The 17,573-nt window shown below is 49.5% G+C and overlaps 1 protein-coding gene across 1 annotated transcript; it reads right to left on the reverse strand.

The window, feature by feature from the left end:
• Positions 1 to 1,810: 1,810 nt before the first annotated feature.
• On the reverse strand, positions 1,811 to 16,295 carry LOC116953834 (uncharacterized). The gene is made up of 2 exons (XM_032974084.2): positions 15,658 to 16,295; positions 1,811 to 3,510 (listed from the first exon to the last, which is right to left on the reverse strand). The coding sequence occupies exons 1-2, from the start codon at positions 15,745 to 15,747 to the stop codon at positions 2,050 to 2,052; spliced, it is 1,551 nt and encodes a 516-aa protein (XP_032829975.1). The 5' UTR covers positions 15,748 to 16,295; the 3' UTR covers positions 1,811 to 2,049.
• Between the last annotated feature and the right edge of the window lie 1,278 nt (positions 16,296 to 17,573).

A 17,573-nucleotide genomic window follows, 5' to 3' on the forward strand; every position in this document is an offset into this window, starting at 1 on the left:
TTCAGGCAATAATGCTACCAAGTAAAGTCGTCACAGGCTATGTGAAACGCGCTCAAATAAGCGATGATGGTGGTGATGGTGGTGGTGTTGATAATAATGTATGATGATGTAAATGATAATGATGATTGTGGTGGTGGTGGTGGTAATCTTGGTGATCACGATGATGATGAAAAGTATGGTGATAACGGTGTTGATGATGGGATAATTATTAATATCTCAGAGCAGAGCAATGATGTGCAGAGCATGGAGTGTAGTGTATGGAGGTTTACCAAGTGACCAGCTGCGCTATATGTTATCTTTCCCTGCAAACGGCCAGTCGACCAAAACGTCGAGATATTTATTTTCTCCAGGTGACAATGCAACATCAAAAACCCATGTTCACATCCATATTTTAGTGAACCTATATCGATTTTCACTTAGACCAGTAAGAATCCCCCTAGATATAAAATTAAAGTCAATCCGTTTTATTTTGTGTGAATACACACATGCATCCATACATACATTACACACGCACACACACGTGCGCGCGCGCGAGAGAGAGAGAGATGAATATGAACCACAAAATAAGATTCTGAAACGAACATTTGAAGATGAATTCCGATGCTGGACCAAGTCGACACAAAGAACGCCACTCCAAGGATGTCTCCGAGTGACGATCTTCGTTTAACTGATGCACCGCTCCGCTACATCGTGACAATTTCGCTTACGGCACATTTGGACTAACTTGGGGGGAGGGGGGGGGCAGGGAAGCGGTAGTTAAGGATCAGGAGGTTTGGGGTGGAAGTGTTCTCGGAATACCAAAACAAGCATCACATCTCGAGTTCACACACACACACATATATATACATATTATACAAATAAACACGGTGTATGCGTTGAGGAATGGGTATCGACAACGTAACATTGGAGTTGTCTCTGCCACGAGTCGGATGTCCAAGTGGAAGAGAATGCCAACGGATCAGACGATGGCGTGAGACTCTTCGTTGTCTCTCTACTGCGCAGCAGTTGAGGGATCTGGTAGATGATGGACATCGCTGGCGAGGTGGTTATGGTGACGATGATGGTGATGATAGTGGCGATGGTGATGTGCATTGACGGCGTTGTACATGATCCGATCGTGCTGTTATTGATCTGTATAATCACCGTTTCGTGTGTGTGTGTGTGTCCGTGTTCGTTTTGAGCAAACGATGTTGCCACTTACAGGGATCTCGGGAGGGCGATTTATTCTCAAAGTCAACGACGATGAATGACCACCCAAAACGGAAGGGGGGTGTCTGGAGGGTTCAGGGGGGGGGGGGTCGAGGAGCGGGGAGTGGAATCCCCGAATCACCACTTGTGACTGTTGAACGGCCGTAGGCAGTGGACCCACGTGGAGGGACAAAACAACGTAATAACGACGACGACTACGATGAGGAGGATTGTGTGTGGTCCGGCCTTGCTAGGTTCATCAGTCACGCTCTGCCTGCTGCTGCTGCTGCCCGGTGCAATGGTCAGCACGCCGCACCGGCTATCCAGAAGTCCTCGGTTCGCGATCCATCTCCGGGCGCGGCATTTGAAGCGACGCTGCAAGTTGATCAACTCCACCCCTCCTCACCCCCCCCCCCACCCCCTCGCTCTTGCCCTCGCCTCCACGTCCACCCAGCGGCATCAAATTGCGTCAACGCCCGCACGCCTGTGAAGGCGACCGTCCCGTCACGCTGCGTCGGCGTGAAACGTCGCGCGGGTAAACTCCGAGAGGTCCGCCCCGTGCGTCCGTCCGACGCGCAACAAACAAACACGCACACTCTCTGCTGGGGTGGGGGGTGGGTGGGGGGGGGGGCTCTTCGGTTGGAGCTGCCTCGAGTGACGGAGGCTCCCGTCTCCGGCAACACCGCCACCAACCCACCCTGGTGGCCAACTCCGCGGCCCGTTCGGAATGCAATGAGCATCACCCCCTCGTGATTGCGTTTCCACTGCTGCTTAGGCAGCTGAGAGGAAGGGTGGGGGGGGGTGGCGGGGTGACAGCAGCGGGGGTGTAGAGGAGGAGGAGGAGGAGGTTGTAGAGTCTCGTTATGACGAGTGCAGGATGGTGGCTCGCTGATAGAGGCCCTGTGAGCAGTAGTAGGTGGCTTCGTTGGCGCTCAGCGGTGAGACGGGATCCTTGGCGTGCGTCCCCTCGACAGAGCTGCACGCGGCCAACGCTCCGAACGCCGAGTAGCGAGGGTTATCGATGTGCTCATGCTGATGGTGCTGTCGCTGCTGCTGATGATGATGCTGCTGATGATGATGATGATGCTGTTGATGATGCTGCTGCTGCTCAGCCGCAGACATGAGGCTGTGGATGGAGAATGGGTGGGTGAAGTTGCAGCGCGGGTCGATTTTGAGCGCGTCTTGGTTTTGCAGGGCGGGGTGATGATGGTTGTGATGGTGGTGGTGGTGATTGTGGTTGTGGTGGTGACCGTGGTGGTTGTGATGGCCGTGATGCGCTGCATCCTGCTGCTGCTGCTGCTGCAACTGCTGGTGGTGGTGGTGGTGATGATTGGACCTGTCGCCTCCATTCATGCACAGCTGCTGTTCCGACAAAGCAGACGCGAGCGCGTTGCGGTAAGTCGCTGACGACGACGCCGACGACGCCGACGACGCCGCCGACGACTGCGTCGATCCTTTGACGTCCGCGCGCCTCGCCACGGTCACGGCCAAGGCACCTCCCTCCTCCTCCTCCTGCTCCTCCTGCTCCTCCTGCCCCTCCCGTTCCCGGCGCTCATCCCTCGCCGCGTGCTGCCTCCTCTCGCCCTTCGTCGCGGCCGCAGCGCCGGCGAGACCGTTGCCCGGGGCTTTCTTGTGGCACTTGAACCGCTTCTGCCGCCGCAGGTAGCAGCCGTTCTCGAACATGTTCCCCGAGTCCGGGTGGAGGGCCCAGAAGGAGCCCTTGCCCGGCTTGTCGGGCGAGCGCGGCACCTTGACGAAGCAGTCGTTGAAGGAGAGCGAGTGGCGGATGGAGTTCTGCCAGCGCTGCTGGTTCTGCCGGTAGAAGGGGAACAGGTCGGTGATCCACTGGTAGATCTCGCACAGCGTGAGCATCTTGCCGCTCGACTGCTGGATGGCCATGGTGATGAGCGAGATGTACGAGTACGGGGGCTTGGCGTGCGCGTAGCTGCTCCTGTAAGGCGGCTTGGATTCGCGGGAGGCCCGAATTGCCAGAGCGCCGCCGCCGCCGCCGCCGAGGCCGCCGAGGCCACCGCCGTGGAGGCCGTAGGGCCCCCCGTTCTTGATGGCCGAGTAGTGGCCGGCCTGCAGCCCTCCCAACGAGCCGCCGGGAGGAGAGCCCTGCACCCCCAAGCCGAGGGGGCTGGGGCTTCTGAGACTCTGCGGGGGACCGCCCGTCGTGAAGACGCCGGGACCCCCGTGCGAGACTCCGGATGGACCCCCGCCGTAGCAGGGCGGAGGGGTGACCAGTCCAGCGGCGGTGTTCATGGCCATGTAGGAGTTGAAGGACGTCATGGCCCCCATGCTTCCGATGGTTGGGTAGGCCTGTGAGACACGTTGAAACTATTAAATAAAAACAAGTAACACAAATATATTGCTTTTACCAGGTAAGGGCCGACTGAGCTACGTAGGTCTTTTGCAGAAGCTCAACAGAGTGGCTTCTCGTCACGTGGAATTTTAAAGCGGCCAGATCGCTGAAACGCACTGTGATTTCTAAATGTGGAGGGGGGGGGGGAGGTGAAGCGGAGGAAGCGGAGACAAATCCACGCGACCACGGGGAGAAAGACACGCAAACTCCAAATATACAGCAGGCATCAGGGTCGGTATCGAACCGACGACCTCCTGTATACCTGGCGAGGTAGTTAACATGTCGCCACCATGCAAACTCCAAATATACAGCAGGCATCAGGGTCGGTGTGGAACCGACGACCTCATGTATACCAGGCGAGGTAGTTAACATCTCGCCATCATGAAAACTCCAAATTCACAGCAGGCATCAGGGTCGGTATCGAACCGACGACCTCCTGTATACCAGGCGAGGTAGTTAACATCTCGCCACCATGAAAACTCCAAATATACAGCAGGCATCAGGGTCGGTATCGAACCGACGACCTCATGTATACCAGGCGAGGTAGTTAACATCTCGCCATCATGAAAACTCCAAATTCACAGCAGGCATCAGGGTCGGTATCGAACCGACGACCTCCTGTATACCAGGCGAGGTAGTTAACATCTCGCCACCATGCAAACTCCAAATTCACAGCAGGCATCAGGGTCGGAATCGAACCGACGACCTCTTGTATACCAGGCGAGGTAGTTAACATCTCGCCACCATGCAAACTCCAAATTCACAGCAGTCATCAGGGTCGGAATCGAACCGACGACCTCCTGTATACCAGGCGAGGTAGTTAACATCTCGCCACCATGCAAACTCCAAATACACAGCAGGCATCAGGGTCGGTATCGAACCGACGACCTCCTGTATACCAGGCGAGGTAGTTAACATCTCGCCAACGCGGTGTCCCCAATCATACTACCTTAAACAAAACAAACTGTGCCTCGAGTTTTCTGGCTGGCTGCTGGCCGGGCACTTCTCCACACCAACACTGACTCTGCGGTTAGTGGCTGCTGCGGGCCGTTTCCCCTGAAACTGTCTGGGTAACTGGCTACGCCGTGATTTCCCCTGTCACAAATGGACATGGGTTGAACTGAAACGGCGAAAGAAGACGTTTGGCAGACATGAAATACCAATAATTATTGGTATTTCATTGTTTTGCTTAAAAATTAAGTACTGTCCAAACCCAGTCATAGATGTATTCATAGGTCCAGTCAATGATGTATTTTAGTCATTTCTGGTTTAAATTCAGATCCCTTCCATTTATAACTCACTAATCCTCCGCCATTCCCAAGTCAAGGGTCGTGTATACTTACCCAGCCAGCATATCTTGAAAACTGGAGCCAATCAACAATTTTAAGCATCATTTTCATTCCCAGTGACCCAGAATGAGTAAAGTTGGACAACATTTATGTCGGAAGAATTTTTGCTGTAGACCGGTGAAATTATAGATAGTGACACCAAAGAAGTGGGAGTCATGAATACAGAAGACTGACGACCGCTCATTTAAAATTGATCGAACTTAATTAGTGCTCCGATAAATGTAATTATTTCTTTGAAAAAGAAAAATCACAATCCACAAAAACGGTCACTGCTGCATCGCGCACTTTCAGATGGGCTGCTTCTGCGGCCATCTGGAACGTTCTTCCTTCCGATATAAGGAAGCCACTGGAACTATACATTTGAAAATCATCTACATTTAAAACTCATTTCTTTAGAACTTATTTTAACTTATTGTCCTTCCCCCGCACCTCCGATTAGCACGGTTGGCTACGTACGGTGCAAAAGAAATTCAACATACATACATCTTGGCATTTATTTATTTTTCGCAAAAAAAGCGGAATATTTGTCAGCTGTCTTCTCATTTTCCGTTGCAGAGCAACAGCGGCCTCTCTGCCCGTCACAAAAAGAATCCGCAGACAGTCTCAATCCACTGCTGAATCAACGCCTTCATCCGGGTTGTTTGACCATACTTTACCACCGCTGATCGTCGAGGGATGGTGAATGATAGAGGACTCGGGTTGCTCTACTCGCCACTGATGTTAGCCGTGGTCGGGAATGAATCTTAAGGTCGGGCATGTTGATAGCGCAGTGTGCTAATCACCGCACCACCGCTCTCAGCTGGTTAGCATCATTAGTATTAAGAATGATTATCATCGGAAATGTTTTTTTTTTTTAAAGAAGCTCCCGCCTAAGTTAGTGAGCTAGTCCGCAAATAATTAACAGTTCTATGATACGCCCGTGTGCTCAATGTTACATTTTAACGCAATTACCCAAGCAAGCGAGGCGTGAGCTGATTGATCTAACTTCACAAGATGTGACAAATCATCTTGGGAAAAAAAGTCTTAAAATCCTCCACATACGCATTACATAGCAATTACCGTGGGACAAAAATATGTACATATATAAGTTGGTTATCTGAGTATACGTGTGTGTGTATATATATAGGTATGTCTCAAATGTGTCGTGTAGCGGTAGTGTAGTGGTTAGCACTACGAACTCGGTGAACCGGGTTCAATTCCGGCTCAAGGCCAAGACCAATCACGATGATCTGAACCGGTCCTGGGTCTCGCATAGGTGGACTCAGACTCAAATGAGTAAATTGTGCCGTGTGTAAACATCGCCGCTAGGGAGACAAAGACGGCCGGGCGTATTGTTGGCCACCCAATCTCTTGTGAGCCGTGCCGGCATTCATAAGTGCTCGTTAACAGCACTTGCCCCAACAGTTTGTTAAGGCTATACTGAGGTTCTTTGTCTCTGTAGGCATACGTGAGTTTCCGTGCATGTCAATGTAATTGTACAGTCTGTATATATATGTGTGTGTGTTCACTAACAGCACTTGTCCCATTATTCTGTGAGGCTATATTTGGGGATATGCTTTGCTCTTTCGGTAAAATCACGTTGAAGGGAAACAATCAAATAATAAAATATATATAAAACAATAAAAAAATTCTCACGACGTTTCGACCATAACACAAACGGTCGTCATCAGGTGTAAAAAAAAAACCAACGGCAAGAAACATTTAAAAGAAGTGTTTCCCTTCAACGTGACTTTTACCGAAAGAGCTAAGAATATGAATTACTGCAGTCACGAAAGCTTAAATCAAAATTTAAATTTGGGGATCTTTATTTTGTATGTTTATGAGTATGGGTGGCGAGTAATGTCAGGGCTTTGTAACGGCAATACAAATGTAAACCTTGCAAGTGGTATTCATTATCACGCTGTCCATAAATAAAACAATTATCAATGTAATGTGTAAGGAGCGTTAGTAATATAACTGACGTATAATAATAATACTGCAATTCTGGCAAAATATCGCCCGATTATGATGGATGTAAATTACCAGCGACACGCGGTACTCAAATAGTGAATGTTGTGGGTTTACTCTCCAACACGCCGGTGGGCTGAAGCAGTAACGAATTGGCACGTTTTGTTCACGTGGCAAACCTTTCTAATCGGCTGCATCGTGTGGTGGCGGCTTTAACGACGCATTAATATTTACGCGATCTGACCCCGCAAAAAAAAAACGTTATTATCACTTTATAATAATATTCATAATGACATTTTATAACGCGTAGATTCTTTTTTGGGTGAAGCCAACGTAACGATCTGGCTAGAATTCGTGTCGTGAGACCCTTCGCCACCCGACCAAGCCAAACGAATGAAAATGTCCACGTGAGCAGCAAGGGATCAACGTGACGGGTGTTACCATTGTTCAGCTCACTCACCAGCTCGCTCACCAGCTCACGAGCTGGTGAGTGAGCTGGTGAGCGAGCCAGTGAGTGAGCTGGTGAGCGAGCCAGTGAGTGAGTGAGCTGGTGAGCGAGCGAGCCAGTGAATGAGCTGGTGAGCGAGCGAGCGAGCGAGCTGGGGAGTGAGCTGCTGAGTGAGCGAGTAAGCTGGTGAGTGAGCGAGTGAGCTGCTGAGTGAGCAAGTGAGCTGGTGAGTGAGCGAGTAAGCTGGTGAGTGAACGAGTAAGCTGCTGAGTGAGCGAGTGAGCTGGTGAGTGAGCGAGTGAGCTGCTGAGTGAGCGAGTAAGCTGGTGAGTGAGCGAGTGAGCTGCTGAGTGAGCGAGTAAGCTGGTGAGTGAGCTGCTGAGTGAGCGAGTAAGCTGGTGAGTGAGCGAGTGAGCTGCTGAGTGAGCGAGTGAGCTGGTGAGTGAGCGAGTAAGCTGGTGAGTGAGCGAGTGAGCTGCTGAGTGAGCGAGTAAGCTGGTGAGTGAGCGAGTGAGCTGGTGAGTGAGCAAGTGAGCTGCTGAGTGAGCTGCTGAGTGAGCGAGTAAGCTGGTGAGTGAGCGAGTGAGCTGCTGAGTGAGCGAGTAAGCTGGTGAGTGAGCGAGTGAGCTGGTGAGTGAGCAAGTGAGCTGCTGAGTGAGCTGCTGAGTGAGCGAGTAAGCTGGTGAGTGAGCGAGTGAGCTGCTGAGTGAGCGAGTAAGCTGGTGAGTGAGCGAGTGAGCTGGTGAGTGAGCAAGTGAGCTGCTGAGTGAGCTGCTGAGTGAGCGAGTAAGCTGGTGAGTGAGCGAGTGAGCTGCTGAGTAAGCGAGTGAGCTGGTGAGTGAGCGAGTAAGCTGGTGAGTGAGCGAGTGAGCTGCTGAGTGAGCGAGTAAGCTGGTGAGTGAGTGAGCTGGTGAGTGAGCAAGTGAGCTGCTGAGTGAGCTGGTGAGTGAGCGAGTGAGCTGGTGAGTGAGTAAGTGAGCTGCTGAGTGAGCGAGTGAGCTAATGAGTGAGCGAGTGAGCTGCTGATTAAGCGAGTGAGCTGGTGAGTGAGCGAGTGAGCTGCTGAGTGAGCTGCTGAGTGAGTTGAAGGGTACATTCTCACAACCAAATCAAGTGGCAGTACAAGACACGTATGGATGTGTGCATATATGTATGTTAAACTTCTTTCGCACCGTACGTAGCCAACCGTGCTAATCGGTGGTGCGGGTAAGATACGTGACATGTGCAGCTGCGTAAAGCATCTTCAGGACATGACGAAACGGGTTGACAATAACTGTCGTTACTCAGCTGTTTCACTCAAAAATTGTTATTGCGAATCTTCACAAATGGTTGAGACAAATAAACTACTACTCCTCCTACTCCGACCGCGTGTTGAATATTTAGTTCTGTTTCAATGATAACGTAAATGCGGCAACATTGTTTGCTGCGGGAATATTTGCATGAAACAACAAACAGAGGTGAATATTTTGAGTCGAATTAACTTTTTTTGGGTGTGCCCCATAAGAGGAAAATAACATTTAAGCAATATATAACAAAGGGGTCATTGCCTGAAACGTCGCCTATAATACATTTGTTATGCTGTTAGGGCAGTGTTATCAATGACTGTGTTGTCATCTTTTTTCGTTGTAAAAATTACCCTCTTGAAAAATTATATGTATACATGCAAAACTGCGATTAATGTTCCTGAATTAAACATTCTCTGCCCCAACAAAAGGGAAATTATGTATTAGGGAACGTTTCGGCTCATGGTCCTTCTTCAAACGCACAGTTTGGTCGTGCTAAAGCGAGACCCACACAACTGAGTGTATGAAATAAGTAAATATTATCTTTGGTTCTTTCGTGAAAGTCTGATGATGGACGCTTGTGTTGCGCCCGAAACGTCGTGATTTATTTTATACCTACGTGACTTTACCGAAAGAACCAAAGAGTATGGATTCCTGCAGTCACGAAATCTTCAAATTAAGTAAATATGGATAAAGATGGGGAGCGGTGGTGCAACGGTTAGCGCGCCGCACGATTATTTTTTTCTCATTTAATTCAAAGATTTCACCTGGATGGGTGTCCCGATGTGTCCACTGACACACACGCACACATAGCAAACGACTACGAACCCGACGACCTGAGTTCGATTATCAGCAACGTCCGTAGCTGCAGTGGTAGTAACGAGTGATGTCTGAACCAGTGATTGAAATGATGATGGTGGTGGTGGTGGTGATTATGAGGATGATGATGCACCATGAATTATTTCGGGACAAGTGAACAAACGCGAGTGAATGAAACGTGAAGCGTTAGATTGGCCGTTGTGAATCGTACAGTCCGACTCGCGCAATAGACACCTTCAATTTTCCGCCTGGCAAAGCGCGCACTGCTTGATCTGTATCGATGGCAGCGCGGTAGGAAAAACAGAATAACAATAATGTTTAAAAAAAAAATAGAAAAAAAATGTGTTCGGTACGCTAAACAAAAAAACCTGTACATATCTCAAAAGCCGCAATGGAATAAAAAAAAAATATTTCGGTACACGAAAAAGAAACCTCTAATTATATTTAAAGAGCCGCAATGGAATGTGAATAGGAGACCGTGGTCCCTTAATAAATAACTGTGACGACGAAGCAGCAGCAGCAGCAGCTCCTTACAGAGACACCGCGTGAGCCTCTGGAGGCGAAGGTTTTTCCGACGACCCCTGATCTCGACGAACGCGATATCGCATTTGTAAGCGCATTGCTTGTTATGCTATTTAATTATTCACACACGCAAATATGTACATATATAGAAATGCTAATTATGTAAACCTCTCTCCCCCCCGTATGACCATTATAGACTGTTGGGGCTAGTGCTGTTAGCGATGAGTAATTCACATGATTAACAAAGTGGTTGACGATGCTACAGCCGCCGCGTTGACAGTGATGCGCAATTAATGGCAACAACACAACACGCTCGTCAACAACATTGAGGCCTTAGGCCAGTGGGTTCTTAACCTATTGCAGCCTTGCATCCATTTTTGTTCACAATCGTAAACAAACACAACGTGTATTCTTAGTTCTTTCGGTAAAGTCACGTTGAAGGGAAACAATAAAATAATAAAATATATATATAAAACAATAAAAAAAATTCTCACGACGTTTCGACCATAACACAAACGGTCGTTTGTGTTATGCAAACCGACACACCTGATGACGACCGTTTGTGTTATGGTCGAAACGTCGTGAGAATTTTGTTTTATTGTTTTATATATATTTTATTATTGTATTGTTTCCCTTCAACGTGACTTTACCGAAAGAACTAAGAATATGAATTACTGCAGTCACGAAAGCTTTAAATCAAATTTTAAACACAACGTGTTTATAATGTTAATGAATACACAGGGTTTTGATGAAACAACGTAAGTTGTTACTTAACGTGCCCGCGTATTTCATTTGTGTTTTTGCTAATTTTCCTTATTTAAAAAAAAATCTGGACATGTCTCGCTACCCCCTCCCCCCCAGAAAGGGCATCTCGCACCACAGGTTCACAGCCGTAGAGTAATAAAACGAAAAATAAAATCGAACATCGCCTACGTTTCGGAAATGGACCTTCTTCGACCACCCACGTTGCGACGCGTTACATTGTTGTCTGTTCACACGACACGCGGTCAAATCCACGGCAAACTTAGTCACACAAACCTGTGACTACGCGCAAACTGAAATAATGAAGACTCCTCTCGCAACTTGATTATCGTTCATAATAAATGGGTTTTTTGGGGGGTTAGATCGCGTTATTTATAAATGTGTCGTAACCCTCCACCACCCGACACGGCCAATCAGCAGAAAAAAGCGTCACGTTGACAAAAGACAAAATAGTTCACTACTTTAGCCCACCGGTGTGTTGAAGAGTGAATCCACAACATTTACAGTTTGACTGGATTCGCTCTTCAACACACCGGTGGGCTAAAGTAGTGAACGATTTTGTCTTTTGTCAACGTGACACTTTTTTTCTGCTGATTGGCCGTGTCAAGTGGTGGAGGGCTACGACAGATTTATAAATAACGCGATCTAACCCCCCCCCCCCCCCCAAAAAAAAAACCTTTATTGTGAATAATATAGGTAGCGAAAGCCTCCCACGTGTTAAATTGATTATCGTCACTCTACCTCCCCTGCATGAACGTCGAACTTCTTTCGCACCGTACGTAGCCAACCGTGCTAATCGGAGGTGCGTCTCTGTATGTCATGGTTCGCGCGACTCCGCTACCTTAGAAAGGCTCAACGAATACAGTGAGCCTTCATTGAATGTCGTGATGACGATGCGTGTACGTTGACCTTCGTTCGCACCGTACGTAGCCAACCGTGATAATCGGAGGCGATGATAACCAACGTGGTGGTGGTGGTGGTGGTGATGATTGATGATGGTGATTATACGTTGGTAAAAAAATTCCGATAAATAATTCACGCAATAGGCCTCTGCATCGCTTCGTTCGCATTATAAGCTGCAGCCTTTCACGTCTCCACGTTTTTTTAAATAAAACGCTGCTGCGGTGTGCGTCTTACTTCCAGGATTCCCGGAGCGTCTGACCACGCGGAGGGAGCAGCTCTCGTTCAGTTTACGAGACAGCGCTCTCGAGAGCGCGCGGTGGACGCGTTCCGCGATTGGCAACGGAGAGACATCGCGCAGCGCGATCGGCAACGGTTGGCCTACGTGCGTGCGGTGCGAAAGAAGTTCTGCATGCGCGCACGCGAATCTGGCTGCCGCCTGATGATGCCCGTTGTAATTACTGGCGAAACGTCGTACTCGGATGGTAAATGTTGTGTGGTTACTCTCCAACGCACCGGTGCTGCTGTACCGGTAACGAGTTCTGTTGACGTGGCAGACCTCCACTAATTGTCGGGTTGGTGGCGGGTTTAACGACGCATTTATATTTACGCGGTCTAACCAATTAAAAAAAACTACATTACGGATGCATGCATACTTAGTTTTCATCACGTGCAGCTCTTTTGGAAATCCACTGCTGGATGAACGCCTCCCCCGTTCCTGCGTTAGTCACGGAAATTCGTTTGCTTCGTCAAGAGAGTTCAACATATACGCACCGTACGGTTCACATACGCGTCGGTGGAGCGGTGGCGCAGTGGTTAGCGCACTGCTCCCACGAACCCAGTCACCCAAGTTCGTGTCCAGGCCACGGCTAACATCGGCGGCGAGCGACATCTGAACGGTCGTGGACAACTCCCCCACCCCACCTTCCCTTCATCGACCCGCGCTGACCAGCGTGGTGAAGTATGGTCAAGCAAGGCGGTGGTGGCTAGGCACGTGGCCTGTAATACAGCGCTTAGTAGGCAGCCGCGAGGGTTGGTGGGTCACCGCACAGATGGGTGTCGAGGAGGAGCCGTACGCTGGCTCGCCTGGTGGAATGCGGTACAGCAAACCAGCAGACCCCCCTTGTTCCATCTGCACGGGGATATAGCGCACCTCCCTCGCAACGCGTGTGGGGTTTTTTTTCCGGCTAATCACGTTTCCTCCCACGTGTGAACGCTCGTGCATTGGGGGCCGAAAAGACCTTGGCGTCTGTAGATGGCCGCTTGGGTAATCGTAGTCACGGCGTGGCGCCGTTGCTTCCTTCCTGCTGCTCATCCGTGGTTTCTCCCTCCTCCATCCTCGCAGCGTCTCTGAGTCGTGAACTCTCCGTCTCTCTCGCTCTCTCTCTCTACGAGGGCAACGAGCGAGTGCAGGGTAGTCCTCTGCTTGCGATGGAGATGCGTTACGACGACCCCCATAGTAAGTCAAACATATCGTAAGTCGAAGATGGCCCTAGCCTACCCAGGAGTCTTAAAGAATGGTGATGATTTAGCAAAAACAGAGCGATTTACAGTACCGTACTGTATACACGATATACTGTATGTAATTATTAATTACAATACTGTATTGCACGGTAAAATGTGAAGTGTAAAAAAAAAAGGTTCATTCTTAGCCCACCTATACGAACTGCAATTTCATAGAAAGGCGGGAGACGCGTACATACCGGCAGCGTCCCAACGTACAAGTCTCGTACCTCGTACGCCGCTGCGTTTGCCTGCCGCGCGAAATTCAAAATATTTTTACAATTTTGTCGCATCGCCATCGTAAGATCGAAATATCGAAATATCGTAAATCGGAACATCGTAAGTCGGGGCCTATCTGTACTCTACGGCGGCGGTGGTGGCGCGCTACAAATTGACATAACCATTGCAGTGGTTAAAGAGGGTGCTTAATTTTTGTTTTTGACACGTATATGGGAAGATCGTTTTTAGTGGAAAAAAGGAAGCGGATGATAGACTCGACTTAACGCTTTTGTGAAAAGTCACGTAGATAGGTTAAGATTAATTAATAAAAACTACGCCTTTTCGATCGCGAACACATGCGGTCGTCATCTCTCCGCCTGATTTTGTATTTTTTTTTCCATTGTTTATTAACTTGAACCTATCTACGTGACTTTACCGAAAGACTCAAATAATAGGATAATATACACTGTAACATGTGTAACGAGTGTAATGTTAATAGCTTCAAAAAGTTAAAAGGGTCTTCCCACTCGTTCGCCATCGTCGTCAGCACGTGTCCTGGAATATTCTCCATGTGGTCCACAGAGCCCGGAGGCAGGGGCACATTTCTCGAGTTGCTGTTTGCAAATTTCTCCGAAGTGTTCGCATTTTTTTTTTTAAGCACGCTGCATAACGCAATGTCTCTAAGCCACTCGAGAGTTCTGTGATCGAAGCGAATTATCGGCACGGCGAGACGCTTCGACAATAAAGGCGTATCTCATCCACCACCCACCACCCCCACCCCCAGTGTGTTCTTCAAGATGATACAGAAAAGTGTTCGTGTTGAATGAGGGATTGTGCTAAGTGGTGATGGAGAGAGGCTGGAAGGGGGATTTGAAATCACCGTGCAGTCAACGTACTCCTTTGTGGTGTGTGAATACGCGTGTGTGTGTGGGCGTGAACATGTGTGTGCGTGTGAACACGTGTGTGTGTACACGCGTGTGTGTAAACACGTGTGTGTGTGTGTGAACACGCGTGTGTGTGTGAACATGTGCGTGCGTGTAAACACGTGTGTGTATGAACACGTGTGTGTGTGTGTAAACACGCGCGTGTGTGTGTGAACACGCGCGTGTGTGTGAACATGTGTGTGCGTGTAAACACGTGTGTGTGTGCACGCGTGTGTGAACACGCGTGTGAGTAAACGTATTTGTATGAACACGCGTGTGTGTAAACATGTGTGTATATATGAACACGCGCGCGTGTGTGTGAACATATGTGTGCGTGTGAACACGCGTGTGTGTGTGAACACGCGTATGTGTAAAGATGTGTGTGTGTGTGAGAACACGCGTGTGAGTAAACATGTGAGTTTCAACACGCGTGTGAACACATATTTGCACACGTATGTGGGTGTGAACACGCGTGTGTAGTGTAGCGGTTCGCGCGCTGCGATACGAACCCGGCGACACGGGTTCGATTCCCGCTCACGGCCAACACCAGCGACGATTATCTGAACCGGTCCTGAGCTTCCCCTAAGTCAACTCAGCCTCAAATGAGTACCTGGTGCGGTGTGTAAACATCGCCCAGAGGGAGACAAAGGCGGCCGGGCGTGGTGATGGCCACCCACCCCATCGCACGCTGTGTCGGCCTTCATAGGTGCTCGCAAACAGCGCTTGCCCCAACAGTCTTTAAATGGCTATACGGGGGTGTTTGTATGTCCATGTGTACGTTTAGTGAGTGTCTGCTTTTGTGCGTATTCCGAAAATGTTTTTGAGTGTGTAGGTGTTAGTGTGTGCAAACGTTTGTGTGTGCATGCGTATATGTTTGTGTATGGGTTTGTATGTGCGTATGTGCGTCTGTATGCGGTTGCGTGTATGTGTATGTGTGTGGGCTTCTATATGTTTGCGTATGTGTCTGTGCTCGGTTGTGTATTCATGTTCGTGTATGGGTTTGTGTATGGATTTGTATGCGTGTCTACGCACAGTTGTGTTTAGATGTTTGTGTATTTGTGCTTCTGTGTGTGTGTGTTTATGTGGCTGTGTTCGCGTATCTGTGTCTCCGTCTGTGAATTTATGCTGCCGTGTTTGTGTGTCTGTGTCCCTGTGTTCGTGTATCTGTGTCTCCGTCTGTGCATTTATGCTGCCGTGTCTGTGAACGTGGGTCTGCGTTTGTGTTTATGTGTCTGTGTTCGTGTATCTGTGTCTCCGTCTGTGAATTTATGCTGCCGTGTCTGTGTACGTGTGTCTGCGTTTGTGTTTATGTGTCTGTGCTCGTGTATCTGTGTCTCCGTCTGTGAATTTATGCTGCCGTGTCTAGGTACGTGTGTCCGCGTCTGTGTGCCTGTGTCCCTGCGTCCGTGTCCCCGTCTGTGTCGCTCACCTCGGCGTGGTTCGCGTAAAATCCTCCCCACTCCGCGCTGTCCTGCTCCTCCATCTTCACGCGTGAGTGGGCTGGGGACACGCGCAGCATCCCGCCCGCTCGCAGCGTGCACGCGCGCGTCTGTGCGCGTGCGCGCCAACTCCTCCGTGTGTGTGTGTCAGTTGCGGCGGCGACTCTGTGTGTGTGTCAGTTGCGATAAATCCTCTGTGTGTGTGTCAGTTGCGGCAACTCCTCCGTGTGTGTGTGTCAGTTGCGGCGGCGACTCTGTGTGTGTGTCAGTTGCGATAAATCCTCTGTGTGTGTGTCAGTTGCGGCAACTCATCTGTGTGTGTGTGTCAGTTGCGGCAACTCCTCTGTGTGTGTGTGTCAGTTGCGGCAACTCCTCTGTGTGTGTGTGTCAGTTGCGGCAACTCCTCTGTGTGTGTGTGTGTCAGTTGCTGCAACTCCTCTGTGTGTGTGTCAGTCGTGGCGACTCCTCTGTGTGTGTTTGTGTAAGTCGAAGTAACTCCTCTGCGTGTGTGTGTGAAAGGTGTGTATCAGTCTCCGCAACTCGTGTGTGTGTGGAGTGTAGGTGTGTGTGTAGGTGTGTGTTTGTGTAGGTGTGTGTATGGAGTGTAGGTGTGTGTGTGTGGAGTGTAGGTGTGTGTGTGGTGTAGGTGTGTGTGTATGTGGAGTGTAGGTGTGTGTGTGTGTGGAATGTAGGTGTGTGTGTGGAGTCTAGGTGTGTGTGGAGAGTAGGTGTGTGTATGTGTAGAGTGTAGGTGTGTGTGTGGAGTGTAGGTGTGTGTGTGTAGTGTAGGTGTGTGTGTGGTGTAGGTGTGTGTGTATGTGGAGTGTAGGTGTGTGTGTGTGTGGAATGTAGGTGTGTGTGTGTGGAGTCTAGGTGTGTGTGGAGAGTAGGTGTGTGTATGTGTAGAGTGTAGGTGTGTGTGTGGAGTGTAGGTGTGTGTGTGTAGTGTAGGTATGTGTGTGAAGTGTAGGTGTGTGTGTGTGGAGTGTAGGTGTGTGTGGAGTGTAGGTGTTAGTGTGGAGGTGGAGGTGTGTGTATGTGTTGAGTGTAGGTGGGTGTGTGTTTGGAGTGTTGGTGTGTGTGTGAGTGTGTGTGGAGTGTAGGTGTGTGTGTGTGGAGTGTAGGTGTGTGTGTAGTGTAGGTGTGTGTGTGTGGAGTGTAGGTGTGTGTGTGGAGTGTAGGTGTGTGTGTGTTTAGTGTATGTGTGTGCGTGTGTGGGTGTGGAGTGTAGGCGTGTGTGTTTGTGGAGTATAGGTGTGTGTGTGGAGTGTAGGTATGTTTGTGGAGGGTAGGTGTGTGTGGAGTGTAGGTGTGTGTGTGGAGTGTATGTTTGCGTGTGTATGGAGTGTAGGTGTGTGTGTGTGTGTGTAGGGTGTAGGTGTGTGTGTGTGGAGTGTAGGTCTGTGAAGTGTCGGTGTGTCTGTGTGTGAAGTGTAGGTAGGTGTATGTGTGGAGAGTAGGTGTGTGGCTGGAGTGTAGGTGTGTGTGTGTGGAGTGTAGGTGTGTGTGTGGAGTGTAGGTGTGTGTGTGGAGTGTAGGTGTGTGTGTGTGGAGTGTAGGTGTGTGTGGAGTGTAGGTGTGTGTGTGTGGAGGTGTAGGTGTGTGTGTGGAGTGTAGGTGTGTGTGTGTAGTATAGGTGTGTGTGTGGAGTGTAGGTGTGTGTGTGTGTGTAGTGTAGGTGTGTGTGTGTGGAGTGTAGGTGTGTGTGGAGTGTAGGTGTGCGTGTAGAGTGTAGGTGTGTGTGTGTGTGTGTGGAGTGTAGGTGTGTGTGTGTGGAGTGTAGTTGTGTGTGTGTGGAGTGTTGGTGTGTGTGTGTAGGTGTGTGTGTGTGTGGAGTGTAGTTGTGTGTGTGTGTGGAGTGTAGGTGTGTGTGTGTGTGTGGAGTGTAGGTGTGTGTGTGGAGTGT

This window comes from Petromyzon marinus, chromosome 53 (assembly GCF_048934315.1).
Source record: "Petromyzon marinus isolate PM22_M1 ecotype Great Lakes invasive population chromosome 53, UKy_Petmar_22M1.pri1.0, whole genome shotgun sequence".
NCBI lineage: Eukaryota > Metazoa > Chordata > Hyperoartia > Petromyzontiformes > Petromyzontidae > Petromyzon > Petromyzon marinus.